Here is a 22,352-nt window from a genome sequence, read left to right as displayed (position 1 = left end):
TTCCTGATCTGAGAGGAAATGCTTTCAGTTTTTCACCATAAAGAATGATGTTTGCTGTGTGTTTGTTGTATATGGCCTTTATTATGTTGAGGTAGGTTCCCTCTATACCTACTTTCTGGAGAGTTTTTATCATAAATGGGTGTTGAATTTTGTCAAAAGCTTTTTCTGCATCTGTTGAGATGATCATGTTTTAGTTTTCAATTTGTTAATATGGTGTATCACATTGAGTGATTTCTGTACATTGAAGAATCCTTGCATCCCTGGGATAAATCCCACTTGATCATGGTGTATAATCCTTTTAATGTGTTGTTGGATTCTGTTTGCTAGTATTTTGTTGAGGATTTTTGCATCTATATTCATCAATGATATTGGTCTGTAATTTCCTTTTTTTTGTAGTATCTTTGTCTGCTTTTGGTATCAGGGTGATGGTGGTCTCATAGAATGAGTTTGGGAGTGTTCCTTCCTCTGCAATTTTTTGGAAGAGTTTGAAAAGGATGAGTGTTAGCTCTTCTCTAAATGTTTGATAGAATACACCTGTGAAGCCATCTGGTCCTGGACTTTTGTTTGTTGGAAGATTTTTAATCACAGTTTCAATTTCATTACTTGTGATTGGTCCGTTCATATTTTCTATTTCTTCCTGGTTCAGTCTTGGAAGGTTATACCTCTGTCAGAATTTGTCCGTTTCTTCCAGGTTGTCCATTTTATTGGCATAGAGTTGCTTGTAGTAGTCTCTTAGGATGCTTTGTATTTCTGTGGTGTCTGTTGTAACTTCTCCTTTTTCATTTCTAATTTTAATGATTTGAGTCCTCTCCCTCTTTTTCTTGATGAGTCTGGCTAATGGTTTATCAATTTGGTTTATCTTCTCAAATAACCAGCTTTTAGTTTTATTGATCTTTGCTATTTTTTTCTTTGTTTCTATTTCATTTATTTCTGCTCTGATATTTATGATTTCTTTCCTTCTAATAACTTTGGGTTTTGTTTGTTCTTCTTTCTCTAGTTCCTTTAGGTGTAAGGTTAGATTGTTTATTTGAGATGTTTGTTGTTTCTTGAGGTAAGATTGTATTGCTATAAACTTCCCTCTTAGAACTGCTTTTGCTGCATCCCATAGGTTTTGGATCATCATGTTTTCATTGTCATTTGTCTCTAGGTAGTTTTTGATTTCCTCTTTGATTTCTTCAGTGATCTCTTAGTTATTTAGTAAAGTATTGTTTAGCCTCCACATGTTTGTGTTTTTGATGTTCTTTTCCCTGTAATTGATTTCTAATCTCATAGCGTTGTGGCCAGAAAAGATGCTTGATATGATTTCAGTTTTCTTAAATTTACTTAGGCTTGACTTGTGACCCAAGATGTGATCAATCCTGGAGAATATTCTGTGCGCAATTGAGAAGAAAGTGTAATCTGCTGGTTTTGGATGGAATGTCCTATAAAAATCAATTAAATCTATCTGGTCTATTGTGTCATTTAAAGCTTCTGTTTCCTTATTAATTTTCTGTTTACATGATCTGTCCATTGGTGTAAGTGAGGTGTTAAAGTCCCCCACTATTATTGTGTTACTGTCAATTTCCTCTTTTATAGCTGTTAGCAGTTGCCTTATGTATTGAGGTGCTCCTATGTTGGGTGCACATATATTTATAATTGTTATATCATCTTCTTGGATTGATCCCTTGATCATTATATAGCGTCCTTCCTTGTCTCTTGTAACATTCTTTATTTTAAAGTCTGTTTTATCTGATATGAGTATTGCTACTCCAGCTTTGTTTTGATTTCCATTTGCATGGAATATCTTTTTCCATCCCCCAACTTTCAGTCTGTATGTGTCCCTAGGTCTGAAGTGGGTCTCTTGTAGACAGCATATATATGGGTCTTGTTTTTGTATTCATTCAGCAAGCCTCTGTCTTTTGGTTGGAGCATTTAATCCATTCACTTTTAAGGTAATTATCGATATGTAGGTTCCTATTACCATTTTATTAATTGTTTTGGGTTTGTTTTTGTAGGTCCTTTTCTTCTCTTGTGTTTCCCACTTAGAGAAGTTCCTTTAGCATTTGTTGTAGAGGTGGTTTTGTGGTTGCTGAATTCTCTTACCTTTTGTTTGTCTATAAAGCTTTTGATTTCTCCATCGAATCTGAATGAGATCCTTGCCGGGTAGAGTCATCTTGGTTGTAGTTTCTTCCATTTCATCACTTTAAATATGTCATGCCACTCCCTTCTGGCTTGTAGAGTTTCTGCTGAGAAATCAGCTGTTAACCTTATGGGAGTTCCCTTGTATGTTATTTGTCGTTTTTCCCTTGCTGCTTTCAATAATTTTTCTTTGTCTTTAATTTTTGCCAATTTGATTACTGTGTGTCTAGGCATGTTTCTCCTTGGGTTTATCCTGTATGGGACTCTCTGTGCTTCCTGGACTTGGGTGGCTATTTCCTTTCCCATGTTAGGGAAGTTTTCGACTATAATCTCTTCACATATTTCATCGGGTTCTTTCTCTCTCTCTTCCCCTTTTGGGACCCCTATAATGCGAACGTTGTTGCATTTAATGTTGTCCCAGAGGTCTCTTAGGCTGTCTTCATTTCTTTTCATTCTTTTTTCTTGATTCTGTTCTGCAACAGTGAATTCCACCATTCTGTCTTCCAGATCACTTATCTGTTCTTCTGCCTCAGTTATTCTGCTATTGATTCCTTCTAATGTAGTTTTCAATTCAGTTATTGTATTGTTCATCTCTGTTTGTTTGTTCTTTAATTCTTCTAGGTCTTTGTTAAACATTTCTTGCATCTTCTCAATCTTTGCCTCCATTCTTTTTCCGAGGTCCTGGATCATCTTCACTATCATTATTTTTTTATATATTTTTTAACATCTTTATTGGGGTATAATTGCTTTACAATGGTGTATTAGTTTCTGCTTTATAACAAAGCGAATCAGTTATACATATACATATGTCCCCATATCTCTTCCCTCTTGCATCTCCCTACCTCCCACCCTCGCTATCCCACCCCTCTAGGTGGTCACAGAGCACCGAGATGATCTCCCTGTGCTATGCGGCTGCTTCCCACTACCTATCTATTTTACATTTGGTAGTGTATATATGTCATGTCACTCTCTCACTTTGTCACAACTTACCCTTCCCCCTCCGCGTATCCTCAAGTCCATTCTCTAGTAGCTCTGCATCTTTATTCCCGTCTTGCCCCTAGGTTCTTCTGACCATTTTCTTTTTTTTTTTTTAGATTCCATGTGTATGTGTTAGCATACGGTATTTGTTTTTCTGTTTCTGACTTACTTCACTCTGTATGACAGTCTCTAGGTCCATCCACCTCACTACAAATAACTCAGTTTCATTCCTTTTTATGGCTGAGTAATATTCCATTGTGTATATATGCCACATCCCCGCATAGCCCAGGGGTATAGCTCAGGTGCTTTCTGACCACCTAGAGGGGTGGGATAGGGAGAGTGGGAGGGAGGGAGACGCAAGAGGGAAGAGATTTGGGCACATATGTATATGTATAACTGATTCACTTTGTTATAAAGCAGAAACTGACACACCATTGTAAAGCAATTATACTCCAATAAAGATGTTAAAAAAAAGACAAATCCATCATAGTGGGATATTACTGACCTCTCTAAATTATTGATAGGTAAAGAAATCCAAAAATTAGTTAAGTTATAGAAAATTTGAACAAAACAGTTAACAATGTTGATCTAATAGAATGTTTAGAGAGTGCTGATCCACTTCTAAATGATGTCACACCATTCATGTATATAAATGAATGAAATAAGCTGCTTATTTAAGGGAGTTGATCCATGTTGTTGGTAATGGTGGTGATTTGTATCTGAAGTGATTACTTGGGAGGAGGGGAGATGAAAGAAGGAAGGGACTGCTTCAGTGGGAAGGGTCAGGGGATGAGGCTGTCAGGAGACCCAGGTTCTAATGGGAATTCTGACATAAACTTGTTGTGTGATATTTTTTTAAAAATATTTATTTATTTATTTGGCTGTGCCGGGTCTTAGTTGTGGCATGCGGGATCTGTACTTGCGGCATGCGAACTCTTAGTTGCCGCATGTGGGGTCTAGTTCCCTGACTAGGGATCAAACCTGAGCCTCCTGCATTGGAAGCATGGAGCCTTAGCCACTGGATCACCAGGGAAGTCCCTGGTTGTGTGATTTTCAACAAACTATTCTCTTGGATCTTATTTCCTCATTTATAAATTAGAGATGAGTGTTCACCCTACCTATTCCCCAGGAATGTTATCAGGTGCAGTTGAAACGTGTGAGTGAAGATGTTGAAAAATATAATGCACTAACATGGGTTAAATTAAACAAGTATTTATTGAATGCCTACTCATGCAAAGCCTGTGGAAGACAGCTGTAGGGGATACAGGGATCCCTGTAGGTGATACAGGGGATGCTTAGATTAGAGATTCTAGTCTAAGAAGTCACACAAATAACCATCAGGTTAACTGTTTATAACCCTTCAGTACCTCCCCCATGGGCCCCCATTGCTCTTAGCGGAAAGACCAGCCAGAGTATAGCCTCTGGCTTCATCTCATATATTTTCTCCCTCACTCAGCTTCAATCCCTCACATCTCTGGTTTCCCTCCTACCACAGGACTTCTATACCAGATGTCCCCTCAGCTTGGAAGACCCTTTCACCAAGTTAACACCTTCTCATCCTTCAGATCTCAACTCCATTTCTCAAGGCCCTGTCTCCTGCCTCCCTCAATAGGGCATTCTCCTTTCACATAGCATCTTAGTATAGTGTCCTCCTTTGTAGTAATTTTAATTTTAGGGAGCAATCATTTAGTTAACACCTATTTCCCCTAGTGACTCTAAGTTCTAGGAGGACAGGGTACATGTCTGTTTTTGTTTGCTGGCATATAATAGACGCTCAGTAAACATTTGTAGACAAGCTGACTCATTTTCTGACTGACTGACTGACTGAATGTGCCTGAAGAGAGATCCAAACAAGTACTGTCAGGAAACAAAGGAAGAGGTAATTTTAAAAATGAGCCCTAGAAGAGATTACAAAATGCTGCCTAGATGCTGGTTTGATGGATGATTGTGATTATCATTGATCAGCTTCAGGTGATCTTGGTGTTTGTTATAACAAAGAAATTGTGGGGTATTAATTGTTCCCTCTTTGTTAGTATTTTTTAGTAAATTTTTGCTTAATTGATCTGGTCCTAGGAAATAACCCATTCTCTTTTGGCAGCCCAAGCATGAACCTCTCAGCATCTTCTGTGACCTCATGGCTGTGGACTTTGAGGAGATGTGTCACTGGCTCTGCCATCGGAAGCTGGCTACTGCCGCGGAGACATACATCAAGCCCATCTCCAAGCTGCAGGCCACGAATGCCCGTGATGCACTGGCCAAGCACATCTATGCCAAGCTCTTTAACTGGATTGTAGATCATGTCAATCAGGTTCTCCATTCTGCTGTCAAACAGCACTCTTTTATTGGCGTGCTGGACATTTATGGGTAAGTGTATTTGGCTTAGTGGTTTGAGCATTTCTTTCTAGAGACTATCTAGTAACTCTAAGTGGGTATTTGATTATGTTTCCTACTGGTGAGGAGAAGGGAAAATTAGAAGAGAATTTTTAAAAGTCTAATTTCATTTGCTAGTTTGCCTTCTCTGGGTACCTTTCTTTAATGTTAAAACCCTTCCTGTACATTTGCGCTGTACGATGCCTTTTTCATTATCTGGTTCAGTTTTTCAAAGGAGTGTATGAAATTTCTATTCCCCGTTCCTTTCTATGTGTATATAGACACTGTGCATCTGTGACCTGACAAGAGCAATGGCTTTATCGTAATTCTGATCGTTCCCTACTTGAGGGTGAATATGCCGTCCAAAGCATATACTGTTAGACACATCCATAGGCTGCAGCCTTTAAAAAAATCTCTCTACCACCTGGCTGATGCTTATCTGCTGGGTACATATTTCATGTTACTGAGTTAAAAACCCTTATTTATCTTCACTGATGTGGAAAGAAAGTTTCACAATGTTGAGGAATTTCCTATTTCTTTCTTTCTGATTTGCACATTTTGAATATTTTTTAAAAGTTATTTCTTCCTTTTTCTCCTCTTCCCATATTATTTTTGGTTTTACAGATTTGAAACATTTGAGATAAATAGTTTTGAACAGTTCTGCATAAATTATGCAAATGAAAAACTACAGCAGCAATTCAATATGGTAAGAATTTTCTTGCTTGAATGATATTCTACCAAAAATTATTCTCTCGAATTCCTAGTATGTGTTTAAAGTTTGGTTCCAGAAATGAAGTTGTGAATTACGATTATTATCTATGGTTTAAAACAGCTAAACTGCTGAGGAATTTAGGATTAGTAAATGCTGCAACCTTGGAAAGATGTTTATGGTCCAGATTGGATTCAAGGTCATCCTTAGATTGCTGTCTGAGAATAGTGAAAACTTGGTCCAAATAAATTGAGAGAGGGAAGCCGAAAGTGTGTTAAGTAGTAATATAGGGGGTGTAAAACTTTGATCCCAGGGATATCCTTCAGTTGGTCGTTCCTGAGGCTAACTATATGTGGAGTTATGACTGTCTTAACTCTTACTTGCTGTATTAGCAAGAGGTCAGAACAAGAAAGCCAGGACAGATTCTCTTTTCTATATGTATATATATCAATAAATCAATAGATAATGTTTCAAATGAATAAATTAAAAAATAGCTGGTAAGCATATTCTTTAGAGGTAAATATCAGAAGAAATAGCTGAGGGAGTTAAAAATGGTCACTTCCAGGGAATGAGACTGGGGTTGGGGAGGGATAGGACAAAGGATTGTTGCTCGTCATCATAAAACCTTTAAACTATTTCATTTTCAAAAAATATTGCATGTACTTTGATAAAAATTTGGACCACCTTTATTTAGCAAATTAAGCTACTTAGTACAGTGAAATAATGTAGAGGTGATCTTAAAATCTTAGGCTTATGACTGTTTCTACAAGAATATGACTGGTGTATTTTGCATCTCTGCATAAGGAACATTAATAAAAACCTATCAGAGACTAAATTGAGCTTTATTTTTTCTCAAGGTTTTCCTGAGTTTCTTAACATTTTAATCAGTGGCACAGCCTTCTGTTCTCTCCCAGTATATTGTGGCACAAGGTGACTAGAAGTATAAGGAACCAGTGCCAGCCTTATTAAGGACTGGCTAATTTGTTTATTTCTCAAGGACCTCATATCTCTGCATGTGTGTTTCTGACTCTCTCCTTTCTCTTTCCCTCTTTCTGTCTCTATCCATCTGTTTCTCCTCTCTCTCTCTCTCTCTCTCTCTCTCTCTCTCACACACACACACACACACACACACACTCACACTGCATCCTAGCATCTCTCTGCACAACTGCTCCACTCCCTCTTATCAGATGGCATATTTTTTTTTTCTGTTCTGTATATATTTTGTCAAGGTTTCTGCTTCCTCACTCACCTCACACTTCCTGTGAACCAAGCAGTGGTTGGAATGCTCCCATCCTCTTAACTTGTTTAACTCTCATTCATCTTGACTTCTTTCAGCATCAGCTTCCACTGTTAATTGCCTGTTTCCTAGTTTTTATACCCGAGAAACAGAATTTGATTAACCCAGTTCATTCGTTCATCAGAGATCTCTGGCACTTGACTAGCTGTGACTAGGAGCATGGGGTCTCACAGTAAAGAATTTGGTGCTTAGGACTGCTCCCTCAGCAGAGGCTGTGGGTAGGGCAGTGGGCAGGAGAAACATGGTGATTGGCAGGTTTAGTGCCTGGAGGCATTACCTTAACCACCAAGGATCTCTTGCCATATTGAACCTCATGCCCACCTGTCATTTTGGAAATTGAGAATCGAAAATTTTTGAGGCGCCATGGATTTTTCCAAACTAAATGTAGAGACTTGTATGAGAAACAGGCTCTAAAGTTTGGAGCAGTGTTTTTGTTGTCAATGTGGAAACTGCACTGCATGTAAATTAATGAATTTTTTAAAAGATAGGGCTCATTGTTTTGGAAATTATTGGTACCATCAGACAGGGCATCTTGCTGACACATGGTGCCCTATTTGCCTTCTCATTAATCAAAAGAACAGAAGAAATTTGCTTTCTGATTAACATGACATAAATATTCATATGGATGACAGGTTTGGTTGTTGTTGTTTTTTTTAACTAAAGCTTTTGTAGCTGGTTAGACTATAAATGCTGTAAATGAGCCAAGAGCAGCATTATAATAAGTGTAAAATAAAGTGGAAAAGTTCCAGATGCGTGAGGAGAGTAAAGCATCAGAAATCTTGGTAACCCCTAAGTTTCATGGGGTTTTGGGTTCTAGGAAATATATGTTGTCTGGTAATAGCCACAGAGGGCTTATCTTCCCAGAAAAGTTGCAAGATGTGTGAGAGGAAACAAGGTGACAAAGGAGACAAGAAAGAAAGCAGAACCCTCCAAGAACAAATGAGTAGAGGTCATTAGCATCTGTAGAGACTAGAATTTATGGGTTGGCTTCATTGGCTGTGCAGCTTGAAGCAGGAGCTGCAGCAGTGGTTGGATTGCCCTTCCCTCCTGGACCAACCTAACTACCTTTCACTGAAGAACTCAGATCACACAGCCCTTCCTCAAAGAAGCCTTCCCTCGCCACCCTGTATCCAAACTGGATAAGGACTCCTGCTCTCATAGCTCGCCATTATTTTCCTCTGGAACATTATTACAGTTTGTAATTATATTTCTTGTGATTACTTGATTTCTGTTTCTCCCACTAGTCTTCAAAGTCCATGAGGGCAGAGCCCATGTCTATTTTGCTAATGGTATGCAGTGACTGGCCTAGGATAGGCAGTCAATACATATTTCTGCTAAATGCTTCAACCATTGCTTCTCAATGGAGATGAGAAGCATTTAGCAGAAATAGCAATGGATTCATAGTGGTTGCAGCTGCTTGCAGATTTGGATGTAGAAGCCAGAAAAGTGAGCCGTAGATTCCCTGACTGTGGAGGATAATCAAGGCAGACACAAAAGACCAACCGAATGTTAATCTAATTCTGAGACACATGAACTTCAACACCACAGTCCCTTAAGAGAATTACTTTGTTATGCTGCAAGCATCACCCAGAGTGTTTCAGTAGTCTGGAGGGCATCCTCTCTGCACAGTTGTTCAAGGCCAGCTAAGACATTTCTGTGCCCATGTGGTCAGCAACACTGTGCAATAATTTAAGGGACCAAAAAGTATATAGTGCAGTTTGGGATATATATCAAAAAATCAAAAAGACTGCCATATTTATCAGCTAGTTAAGTATTCACATACTTAGATTTTCTTGTTTGCCAAAAATCCTATATTGCTGAGGCTTTACTGTCTGCGGTTTATATTTGCTTTCTTATTTTGTTCTCTGCATGTAAGTCATGCTTCTCCAAGATTGTTGCTAGAAGCCATTGACTATCTCAAATTATGTTGGTGTCCTTTTATAAATGTTTCTTGACTAACATTATTTATGACAGTGATGCAGTAATGCCAACTTTTTCTTTTTCATTTCAGCATGTCTTCAAATTAGAACAAGAGGAATATATGAAAGAACAAATTCCATGGACACTCATAGATTTTTATGATAATCAGCCTTGCATTAATCTTATAGAATCTAAACTGGGCATTCTAGATTTGCTGGATGAGGAATGCAAGGTAAGTATGGTTTTCTGATGTACTTAGTATATGAAAATTGATACATCAAGGTCAAATGGTAAATGGGTTTAAGCAGAGATTCACTAGTATACCATGAGGTGCCATGGTGGCAACAAGTGTAGGTCACCCTAACTTGCATTCTGAAGGGTCACTAGACCCAAAGAGTTCAAAATACATTTGAAACCAGGAGAATCTCCCTTCTCATTGGCATTAGATACAACTACTACCAATTTTAGCCACTTTTGTTATTGATATGCTTATATTTGGTACTTTCTGTTCAGTGGTATGATATAGTTAAAGAAATGCAAGAAATTGTACAAAAGGCATTTTGAATAACACTTCTAAATATCCATAATTTTAAAATTGACTAGTTGTTCTTTAGTACTGATATATATGGTGGAGAGGGAGTTTTAGCTTTAATATTTGAAGATGCACCATGTGGAAAATATATCAGATCCCCAGCTTTACTGCTAACTGAGTTATCCTAGACAAATAACCTATCCTTTGTCTTAGTTGCTCTTTAATTTATATGCCATAAATTACCACTTAACGTAGGTTGATCCTCCTAAGAATCCAGATTTCCTGCAACATTAAGAATGCAAAGACAAATACTGTATCTTTTCACGTATATGTAGAATCTAAAAAATAAAACAAACGAATGTAAGAAAACAAAAAGAGCTTCACAGATACTAGACAACAAACTAGTGGTTACCATTGCGAAGATGGTTAGGAGGAAGGGCAAGATAGGTGAAGGCGGGATTAAGAGGAACAAACTACTAGCTATAAGATAAATAAGAGATACAAGGATGTTATGTACAGCACAGAGAATATAGCCAATATTTTATAATAACTTCACATGGAGTATAATCTATAAAAATATTGAATCACTATATTGTACTAAAACTAATATAATATTATATGTCAACTATACTTCAGTAAACAAAAAGAATGCATGTAAAGGTGCTCTACCTTGATTGAAATTAAATAAAATGTAAATCAAAACAAAAATGGGATACTGCTTTTTACCTATCAAATGAGTGTAAATTTGATAATACCATTTTGATATTTTTTTAACGACTTTTTTTTTTTTTGGCGGTATGCGGGCCTCTCACTGTTGTGGCCTCTCCCGTTGCGGAGCACAGGCTCCGGAAGCGCAGGCTCAGCGGCCATGGCTCATGGGCCCAGCTGCTCCGTGGCATGTGGGATCCTCCCGGACCTGGGCACGAACCCGTGTTCCCTGCATCAGCAGGTGGACTCTCAAGCACTGTGCCACCAGGGAAGCCCCTTAACGATGCTTTTGATGTGGACCATGTTTAAAGTCTTTATTGAATTTGTTACAGTATTGCTTCTGTTTTATGTTTTGATTTTTTGGCCACAAGGCATGTGGGATCTTAGCTTCCCAGCCAGGGATCGAACCCGCACCCCCTACATTGGACAGCAAAGTCTCAACCACTGGACCCCCAGGGAAGTCCACCATATTGACATTTATTGCATACATACTCTTGATGAAGGGCATGAGTTAGTACAACATATTTTTGACGAAATTTGACAATATTTGTGAAGATTTTAAATACACATACCTTTTGACTCAGCCGTGGAACTGCTGAGAATTTACCCTATGAATATGCTTACAAAAGTATTCAAGCATTTTGTGTAAAAGGAGCCATTGTGGCAGTTTTCACAATAAAAAAAATCAGTATCAACCTAGTGGCCATAAATACAAGAATGCTATTGTTAAGAAGAAAAAAAAATGCAAGGAGTTTATAGAATAATCCTATTTGTGTCCCTGCCTTTAAAGACAGAAAGATAAAGAAATTGGTGGAAATGGTGAGAGGAGACTATTCTCTATTTTATACCTTTCTGAATTATATAAATGACCCACTGTGTGCAAATGTTATTTTTATTTAACAGATTTTAAAAAATACATGATAGTCATGATATTTCATCTTTCATCTGTGAGGCTTTTGTTGCTTTAAAAGCATATCGAATATTTATTTGATGACCTCTGGTATAGGCAGGTTGAGTTGCTGAAGGTCTCAGTCATAGCTTTTCATTAGTCATTGGTTTGGGACCTCTAAGAGAGAAATGTGGAAGGAATGAGTTCCTAAACTGGATGTAAAATTTGTTAGGAAAGCCAAAACATGGTCTCTTGGTTGATGCATCAGAGGTATCTCATAACAATATTCACCTTGTTTTCTTCTTTTTTTCCCCCTGAATGTAGATGCCTAAAGGCACAGATGACACTTGGGCCCAAAAATTGTACAACACACATTTGAACAAATGTGCGCTCTTTGAGAAGCCCCGTCTATCAAACAAAGCTTTCATCATCCAGCATTTTGCTGACAAAGTAAGGAAGTTTTATTATCTCTTTTCTTTTTGAATACTTCAGCTCAAAGAGGAAAAAAATCAGTCGTCAATTGATAGCATTTTTTTCTATGCTGAGCTTGCATTCTTTAGCTCCGTTTAGGAAAAGTAAGCTTAAGTGTTGGCTTATTGGTTTTCTCTTTCTTTAACCTAAATGGGATTATATTAAGAAATAAATACATGTTTACAGTCCTCTATCTATAATTCTGAAATCCAAGAAACTCTGAAATCCATGTCTTTTCATAATTCATTTAGAGGCTAAGCCTGATTTTTGACCTGAATTAACATGAGGTTATTTATAGTCTTTATTTATCCCAGTTAGGCTGGATATTTATATATTTCAATGTAGAAATGTTAATATGTTTGATTACAGATTGCTGCCTCAGATTCTGCTAAAAGATTCTGGGTTCTGAAACCCAATGGTTTCAGAATAGAAACTGTGGACGTGTGTCACCCTCTGTGATTGATTCAGTGGGTCCCTACTAATGAGGCATGCAGACTTGCTGCTTCACAGGTTCTGTAGTATACTCAGAAAATCTGGAGCTATGACACTAGTTTATATTTCCAGGAGGTTGTGGGGTGGCCTTCTGGTAAGCTCCCCATGGTCCCCTTTAGGAACCCTTTAGGAGGGTTTTCCGAGTCTGTCCTGCTCCTAGCTGGAGACCTTGGAATGGCTTCAGGGCCACCTAACGGCTTTGTGGTACAGGCTGGGGACTCTGAGTGGTAGATGGCTGACGTCTTCTAGAAGCAGGGAGAGTCCATTCTCACATAGTTCTACTTACCGGATCATACAGTGTTTACCCAGCCTCCATCTACATCTATCGTCGCCACTTCAACTTTCTGCCAGACAGCCATTTGTTCCTTCTGACCCTCTCTCCAGCTTTTATCTCTTCTCTCCCAGAGGAGACTTACCCCTGCGGGACGGTGAGCTAGGTTTGAAGGAAATACAGTGGGTCAGCCTTGGAGGAGCTCTCTTTGGCCTGCATGAGAGAAGAGAACAGCTTCTTATGAGTCTGCTTACCCATGAACTGGGATGATCTTAGATCACAGTTAATCAGCACTGCCACTCTTCCCTAGGAAAAACAATATTTGGGGAGTTTTACTCTAGAGTTAACATGCTTCTTACTAAGAATGGTACTAGTTTCTTAGAATAAAACTAATGATAACACTTTACTGAGAGCCCATCACATAGCCTGAGCCTAATAAATATTTTTGTTGTTGATGACAATCATATCTATTCAAAAGTTTATTAGCTAAGGAGATTTTCCCATGTGTTTTCAGGTGGAATACCAGTGTGAAGGCTTTCTGGAAAAGAATAAAGACACTGTTTTTGAAGAACAAATTAAAGTTCTTAAATCAAGCAAGGTAACCATGTATAGGCTTTCTCCAATCAGGATATATTCATTAAAATGTTTCTTATTTAAGCATTAGCTTTTTAACAGTAATAATAATTGTTCTAACAAAATCAGCTTTACTGTTAGTTTTCTATTTATCAACACATGTGTCAGGTCCTGTTTTTTAAATGCCTTACAAGTGTTAACCCACCTAATCCTATGATGAAGTGATATTATCATTACTCCCATTTTACAGATGAGGGAACTGAGGCAGGGAAACTTCATAGCTAGTAAGTTTTCAAGCCAAATTATTGATAAAACCCAGGCTGTTGAGCTCAAAGTCTGCACCTTTAACCACTATGCGGTGGTGTTTTATGTGAAATTTTTGCCTCCACAGCAGTTATAGGCTCTCTTGTGCCTTTGTGAGAGACCATGAGAGAAAACATTTTGTTGTTGTTGTTGTTTTTGGCTGTGTCATTTTGAAGGGATACGCTAGAGACATGGCCTTAAGCATTCCATCCAAATAAAGATTGACCTCTGGATCACTGAGTGCAATTTTCAGGTATGGTCCAAAGCACTTTGAAATTATTCTTCTTAGGTATAGATACCAGAAACACTGCTTTCTAGTGGGAGCAGAATATTCCAGATTGCAAAGAACTATGATGGCTCTCTGAGGTTGATCCCAACCTCCACCCTTTGACTCTCTTCAGGAAAGTATGGGGAGGGGAGCACGGCTCACTTTCATCCTGTAGGGAGCAAACCAGAAAGCTGGTTACTTACATTTAACAAAGTAAATATTCAGTGAAAGACTAAAAATATTCATGTGAATTCTTCTGGATTTCTGACCAGCGCCTTTTGTTTTTCTGGTTTATTCTAACAAAATCGTTTTAACTTCAATGGAATGTTATATGAACTTTTTTTTTTTTTTTTTTTTTTTTTTGCGGTACGCAGGCCTTTCACTGTCGTGGCCTCACCGTTGCGGAGCACAGGCTCCGGACGCACAGGCTCAGCGGCCATGGCTCACGGGCCCAGCCGCTCCGCGGCATGTGGGATCTTCCCGGACCGGGGCACGAACCCACGTCCCCTGCATTGGCAGGCAGACTCTCAACCACTGCACCACCAGGGAAGCCCCTATATGAACATTTTGACTCTTGTTTTTGGAATAAAAACTTTTACTTTCAATTATTTTGGTAATAGAAAGATGATGTAAGGACCAAATTCCAGTTTTAACCCGCAGAAAAGAATGAGTCTATAGTCTTAAATGTCTGTAGAAAAAATCATTTTTTCATTTATCCTCTTAAGCCCTGGACATTAACGCTTTATACCTTATAAGAATGACGTATAAGAGAAAATTCTCTCACCGTGCCGATCCCTGATTCAGTTAAAGATTATAAATCATTTTAGTTTATGAATACTGATGAAAACCCTGGAATTCTAGTGTTACTACTCTAAATAATTTAGCTGACACGGAACATTCACAGGTTCTCATTCCCCAGGCACCCATAATCTTTTGTGTCTTTTTTCTGACCTAACTTTTCTGACTGGCTCGTGGCTCCTTAATTTCCAGAAAGTAGCTATGCATTCTGAGGAATCATTTGGAGTGACTGCCAGTCTATATAGCACAGTTGCAGTTGGGTGGAGGTGGTGTGAGGTTTACATAGCTTAAAGGCCTACACTGCTCCCAGTCAGCAGAAACCCAACCCAAGCGTATGAACTTTATGTTTTAATTTTTCTGCACCTGATAGGAAGCAAGTGTAACCTAGTGTTGATTTGTCCTCTTGGAAGTACTAATTTTAGAAGATCAGTATTTGTGTTATGTGTTTTCAACAGAATTATTTTTGTGGTAATACAGTGTGGGGTTCTGTTTGTGTGTATGTGTTTTGTCTTTTATTTTTCTTTCTTTCATTTTGCAGCTTCTAGCCACTTTAAAAGGAATTAAGGTATAAAAAAACTTAACAGAAGGTGTCTTAATTTATGTTTTCCCACCATAAAGAAATCTGTTGCTACATCAAATAACAAGAAGCACATAAGTAAATTGCAGCTCGATGAAATACTACTAAGTTGCAACTCTACTAAATGTCATTAAAAAGAGTTAGATCCCCTACTTTCCATGTTGCTAATTGATGAAGGGAAGCACAGTTCATCTACTGAGTTTATGCCTCAAATCTCTCATCTGTAAAATAGGATCATGATAGTATCTACTTTCAGAGGTTGTTATGAAGATTAAATAGGTTGTATTAAGCTCTTAGAGCAGTGCTTCATGTGTAAAAAGCTCTTAGTGAATAATGTTGTTGTTGTTGTTACTGAGATGATTTCCCACATCTTTATGAAGCAGTTACTTGGATTCTTCTGTCTTCTTTAACACTCTTTCCTAGACATATAAGTTCAGTCTGAAGCAATTCAGAGCCCTGTCTTAAGCATAGACAGATCAAAGAAACAAGATGGAAGTCCAGACATATCTACCTACTTACATATTTGACTTTCTGTTTATCTGCCTTTCTCTCTTCAAATGAAGTTGGCCTCCTCAGTCAGTGGGGAATGGCTAAATTTTTCAATGAATGATTTAAGAAAATTGGGGATTTAGCAAGGTAAACAGGTAAATGAGATAGGTAGAGGAGTTAGGTAATAACCACTTAACCAAATATTTAGATGATATCATATCATAAAGTGGTAAGTGCTATAAAGAAAGTAAAACAGGGCTTCCCTGGTGGCGCAGTGGTTGAGAGTCCGCCTGCCGATGCGGGGGACACGGGTTCGTGCCCCGGTCCGGGAAGATCCCACATGCCGCGGAGTGGCTGGGCCCGTGAGCCATGGCCGCTGGGCCTGCGTGTCCGGAGCCTGTGCTCCGCGACGGGAGAGGCCACAGTGGTGAGAGGCCCGTGTACCGCAAAAAATAAATAAATAAATAAAAATAAAGTAAAACAGGGTACCAAGCTAGAGAGTGACTAAGCTTGGGCAGAGGTGAGGTGCTCCACCAGCCACAGTGGTCAGGAAAGGCCTCTCTGAGGATGTAACATTTGGGCTGTACCCTGAATAATAGGAGACAACTGTGTCAGTGGAAGAGCAAGTGCTGAGAGGAGTGCTGAGACTGTATAAGATGGTTGTGTTTGAGGTCCGTAAAGAAGGCCAGTATGACTGGAGCATGGTAGCTGAGTAGGATGGGTAGACAGGGGCCACTTTCTGGAGGGAAGTGTGGTAAAGAGTATAGATTTTATTCCTGTTCCTGTGGAAAGTCTGAACAGTTTTCATATGGGGAATGATATGCTACTGTGTGGAGATATGGTGGGAGGGCTGGGGATAGGGGGGTAGTAATCTAGGGGACAGATAGTGGACTGAGATACTGAAATTATAGCAGTGGAAATGGCTTATGATTTGTGGGTAGAGTTGACTGGTCTTGTCGGTCTGAGTATGGAGAGTGAGAGAAGGAGAGAAATTGAAGATGACTTCTATGTTTTGGGCCTGAGATGCTGGATGGATAATGGTGCCACTTACTGAGGTGAAGACTTGTAAAAGATCAGGCTTCAAGAGAAAGAATCAAGAGTTCTGTCTTGGACTTATGGATATGGAGAACAGACTTACGGCTGCCAAGGGGGAGGAGGTTGGGGGAAGGATGGAGTGGGAGGTTGGGGTCTCGCTCTGTATAGCACAGGGAACTATATTCAGTATCCTTTGATAAACCATAATGGAAAAGAATATGAGAAAAAAGAATGTATATATATGTATAACTGAGTCGCTTTGCCGTTCAGTGGAAATTAGCACGACATTGTGGGTCAGCTATGCTTCAATTGAAAAAAAAAAGAGTTTTATCTTGGACATGTTTTGCCTGAGATGGCAATTAGATAGTCAAGTGGACATGTCATATAGGAAGTTGTAAATGAAAGTCAGCAGGTCAAAGGCAAAGTCAGAGTCAGTGATATAAATTTGGTAGTCTTTAGAACTAGATGGCATTTAAAGCAGTAGGACTGGATAAGATTGCTTAGGGAGAACAAGTAGGTGAAAAATAGTAGAGAGTAAGGCATTCCAACTCCTAGAGACTGGCTTGAGGAAGAACCAGGAAAGAAGTCTGAGAAAAATGGCCCACAAGGAAGCAGAAATACTGCCTAAAGAAGAAATTGTAGAGTAGTTTCTAATATGACAATGTGAAATGTTCCCTTTTTTTTTTAATGAAAACTCAATGTAGAGAATTTTAAATTTATAACTTGTATGAAGAGGAAGACATATATATGCATCTATATGTGTGTATGTGTTCTGAACTCTCAACACTGAGTAGTTTTCTGGTAGATATTGTAGAACTTCAGTTAAATTGTAACACTAGTGGTGAATATGATATTTCAACCCAGCTCCATTAACCATTTCACACAGAAGAGAGAAAAACAAAGTTTAGGTAGGCAGCGCTAATGTAGAGCTAGCAATTTACTTGGAAATGACAGAAGTGTGTCAGATAGATCCTAGAGTCCTTGGCCTATTATCGAATAGCCTTACATCTTAACTCTGTGCTGAGTTTTCAAATCAAATCTATTAGGAACTCGTATTTTTCCCCTTTGTGATACAAGATAATGGTAAAACGTTCCCCTACCCCCACCCCCTGCCCTGCTTTGTAGCTAACCAAGCTATATGTATTCCGTAAAGCTAGGGATACATTCATTTGTGCAGCAAGCAACCATTATTGGTATGTCATGTATAACAATTTGTTATATACATCATGAATTATATCCTAAATTACCCTTATAATTGATAGATACATTATACCAAATGAAATTAATTTTGTTTTTAAATGAAAGAACTCTCTTAAGAAAATTATTGCTTCTGGAGATATTCTGAGTTTATTAGATAAATAATTGGCTGTTGCGGTTACACTTTGACTTATAAGAAGGATTATTTTATGTATGTGGACTGTTTCACTGTTGTAAAGATATGTACATATATCAAAATGTTACTGTCGATTAGTTTGAAGTCTCTTTTGTTCCATAAAATGTCTTCCAACCACATTAAATTATACTGTCCGCCCATTTATTAACTACCAGATCTTTTAATAGCCTTTCATTTCCTTAACCTGGTAGAACACAAAATTGATTGCAGGAATTATGCAGTCATGCAAAGCTTACAGGATACGGGCAGGGTTTCCTTTTACTTTTTTTTCCCCAATAATGCACATTACTTTCTAAAAATTACAGTTAATTCATGATTTTTTAAAATCTTATTAAATTGTAGAACTAGTTCATGACACCCTTCCTGATGAGATTTTCAGTGATAGTTTTTAGTTGGTACTCACCATTTGAGTTATTGGGTAGACAGATGAAGCATGATGATAAAACATTTGGTGGAACTGATGTAATAAGACTTTCAATTAGTATGTTGCTCATAAAATAATTATCGTTTAAAACCAGTAAAATGGTTAGAGCGGCCATTTCCTGTGGATTAAGATTTCAAGTCTCAGTGGAGTAGTTTTGATTTTGTTTTCCCCCAAAGAAGGTTGTAGAATTACTGCATTTTTTTCCATCTATATTTTTGTAGCATTGATGTCACCTCCTTCTCATATTTTTGGCTCCTAACACAGATACTGATTATTTCTGGAATGTGACTCTGAAAGGGGTTACTTAAGGAAGGGAATCACTATGGATTGCAAATCATCATAGTGTTTCTGCGAAGATTTCCAATTGAGTTTGGGTTTAGAGTGTGATTTCCTTTTACTGTTTTTGACTCAGTTTAAGATGCTACCAGAATTATTTCAAGATGATGAGAAGGCCATCAGTCCAAGCTCAGCCGCCTCTTCAGGGCGCACGCTCCTTACCCGCACTCCTGCAAAGCCCACCAAAGGCAGACCAGGCCAGGCGGCCAAAGAGCACAAGAAAACGGTGGGGCACCAGGTGAGTTCAGGGAGCCGCTGCTGCAGCGCTACTTCCCCTCTGGCTCAGCTGGAGCCTCAAGTCTTCCTTTGTCAGCCTCCCAGGTGGGGTCCTCAGGTGAAGAGAGGCTGGAGCTTTCACTGTGAGAATACAGAACACTGTCCACTCATACTTCTCCCCTCCTAACATAGACCCGTAACTCTGCTTAAGCGTTTCCCAAAATAATTTTCTCTACATTTTAATTCTTCCAGTACATATCCTCCCTCACAAACCACTGCTGCCTTTGTTTTGTTCTCTGGCTGTTTCCTCTCTGGATTTGTACAGCTCCTTCAGCCCAGGAACCGTGCCCTCTGCTTTCTTTGATGTTTTATGCACCATGGGGACTGGGAAACATGACACACACATGTGCTTAGTGCCTGAACTAGGGCTGGGGGCTTTGGGCAGGAGGCTGAGTGCTAGTCAGCTTGTTTTCCTGAGCAGATAGGAAGCAGGGCCTGGCACAGGTCCACAGCCCCCAGTATGATCCCATGTCCCTAAAGGTAACCCCACCCTGGCTGTACTCTTCCATCCTCTGCCCCCCCCATTTCCTATACTCTTTTAAGTCATCTGCTACTTTTTTCAGTATCATACAGCAAAATTCCTACTGTACATGATTAAATGACCTTAATATTTTTAAAGCAAGCTTATATTTTTAGTCCAAGTTTTAAGTGTACAACAGAAAGCTACAGAAATCTATATTAAAAGGGTGGGTGGAAGAATGAACTCTAATGTAATGATGATAATGATGTGTGATAATGATGTGTCTAAGTAGGTTCATCAGCTGTAACACATGTACCACTGTGGTGGAGAATGTAGATAACGGAGGAGGCCATGCCTGTGCCAGGGTAGGGGGTATGGGGGACATCTCTGTACCTTCTGTTTGATTTTGCTGTGAACCTCAAACTGCTCTAAGAAAATAAAGTCTATTTTAAAGAGGCGGGGGCAGTGGTGGTGGTGGGAGGAGCGAGAATATCTGTTTAGCAGGGTGAGCATGTAAATGGTAGGGTTTAAGCAAATTTGAACCAAAAGCCCTAGCAGCTCCACTGTTGAGGGCTGGTCAGGTTCACAGGTGGCAAAGTCATCTCCACTAGTGTCATTTGAAGAAAATTTTCAGTTGTTTTATGTCATCTTTGACAAAACCTTGATGCCCCTTTCTGCTCTTTTTCATGCAGTTCCGAAACTCCCTTCACCTGCTTATGGAGACCCTGAATGCCACTACCCCTCACTACGTGCGCTGTATTAAGCCTAACGACTTCAAGTTCCCATTCACGTAAGTATTTCTCAACTGCTGAATTTAAAGTATCCGTATCTCATAAGGATTGCCAAACCAGCAGCAGAGAAGAAATACTTAGGTAAATCTTCGTGTCTTGTAGAGGGAAACAACTAGTTAATAGAACTTTTTCCGTTTTTGTTCCCTTTTAAGAACGTGAAAACAGGGAATTCCCTGGTGGTCCAGTGGTTAGGACTCCACGCTCCCACTGCCAGGGACCCGGGTTCCATCCTTGGTCGGATCAGGGAACTAAGATCCCACAAAGCCTCACGACGTGGCCAAAGGAAAAAAAAAAAATGTGAGAACAAATTAGTAGTTGGCCTTCTGATGATTTTAAAAGTTGAGATCAACCACACATTTCTAGTACTATTTGTAATTTACTTCAAGATCTTTTTGGTTAACTTGGGCTTTAGTTAAAACCAGAGCTGGGTGAAATAAGGTTGCTTTGGCAAAGGCTCACAATCATCCCTGCTACTTTTCAACTGTTGAAACTATCAGAGAATGTCTACTTTTACCAAACATCTTGTCCTGTGTCAAATACCATTCGTGAGAGGAAGTTTTTTCCAAAACGGAAATATTTCTCTAATTTTGAAAGTAATACATGTACATTATAAAAACAATTTTCAGGAAATATAAAGTGGTGTAAAGATAAATGAAAGAGCATTTCATTATACCCAGAGAGCTAATAAGTATTAACTGGCATAGATCCTTCTTGATCATTCCTTCCCTGCTATATGTGTGTGTGTGTGTGTGTGTGTGTGTGTGTGTGTGTGTGTGTGTGTGTGTGAGAGAGAGAGAGAGAGAGAGAGAGATTAATAAAATGGAAGGGATCATGCTGTAGTTGTTGTTTTGTATCTGCTTTCAACTTATGGGTGTTTTCCGTGTTGGTAAATACAAATCCACATCATCGTTTTAATGGCTACGTCATATCCTATTATATACACATAACACCATTCTTTTAAATTATTCCCTATTGATGGCCATTTGGGTTATTCCTATGGCTATGATAAACATCTTTTGCCAAACATTTTTATATATTTGCCTGATTATCTCCGTAGAATAATGTATTTCTAGAAGTAGAATTTGTGGGTCAGAGATTAGGCACACTTACCAAATGCTGTAATAACTCCCACTCCGCAGTGTATGCGTGCTCCTTTACCTACACCCATGCTAGTCTTGCCCTTGGAGGGTCGGCCTTAGACTGCAGGGCACTTCTCAAAGAGTGTTGTATTCTTCTCATTGCCAAGAAGCCCTTTCTGGAGGAAGTGAGAAGCTGAAATATGCTGCCACGCCCTGGGTGACTTTCCTGGACAGCCCTAGGGGCCATTACCTTCTGTCAGCCAACCGCATCTCCCATCACCAACAAAACACTTGAGAAGATAGCGCAGCAGAAGCCTCGGATAGGTTACTCAGGGCTTAACTTGGGAGTTAGAGGAATCATCATCCCGTAAGAAGCAGACCTTGCTACTTCTTCTTTTAGTGTCAATTTAACATTAAGGTGCTGTTTATCTAGAGTGAAATACACATAAGATATAATATAAAATATTTTTCACTGACATGGACACTATTAATGCTTAGTATGTATACACTGAGTTGAATAGCTTTTAGAACACCAATAATTTTTTAAAAATACCTGAATGGGGCATATTTAATTTGTTCTTCTTGTTAGAGAAATCTCCAGGGCTGGCCAGTCTTTATTCCAGGGGAGCTCTGCATGGTGAACTAAAGAGTTATGAGAACAGCTAGTCAGGCCAAGGCATGTAATGAGCATGGCACAGTGCAGAGGAGTTTGGGCTTTTTAAATATGTTTAATGGCATTTCTTATAAGTTTGTGGTATGTATTTTTACTGCTAATGGTCTCTTCCCCTCTCTTAC

The 22,352-nt window shown here is 39.0% G+C and overlaps 1 protein-coding gene across 4 annotated transcripts in view; it reads left to right on the top strand.

The window, feature by feature from the left end:
- The window catches only part of MYO5A (myosin VA), a 120,110-nt gene that overhangs the window by 31,702 nt on the left and 66,056 nt on the right, over positions 1–22,352 (top strand). For all 4 annotated transcript variants that reach the window (XM_065901104.1, XM_065901125.1, XM_065901118.1 and 1 more), the window contains exons 9-15: positions 5,195–5,460; positions 6,091–6,172; positions 9,484–9,624; positions 11,846–11,971; positions 13,270–13,353; positions 19,028–19,189; positions 20,380–20,477. In XM_065901104.1, the coding sequence (XP_065757176.1) occupies positions 5,195–5,460; positions 6,091–6,172; positions 9,484–9,624; positions 11,846–11,971; positions 13,270–13,353; positions 19,028–19,189; positions 20,380–20,477 (959 nt within the window). The remainder of the gene's footprint in view (positions 1–5,194; positions 5,461–6,090; positions 6,173–9,483; positions 9,625–11,845; positions 11,972–13,269; positions 13,354–19,027; positions 19,190–20,379; positions 20,478–22,352) is intronic.

The sequence above is a fragment of the Phocoena phocoena genome, chromosome 2 (assembly GCF_963924675.1).
Source record: "Phocoena phocoena chromosome 2, mPhoPho1.1, whole genome shotgun sequence".
NCBI lineage: Eukaryota > Metazoa > Chordata > Mammalia > Artiodactyla > Phocoenidae > Phocoena > Phocoena phocoena.
This window is presented reverse-complemented; position numbering and strand designations above follow the sequence as displayed.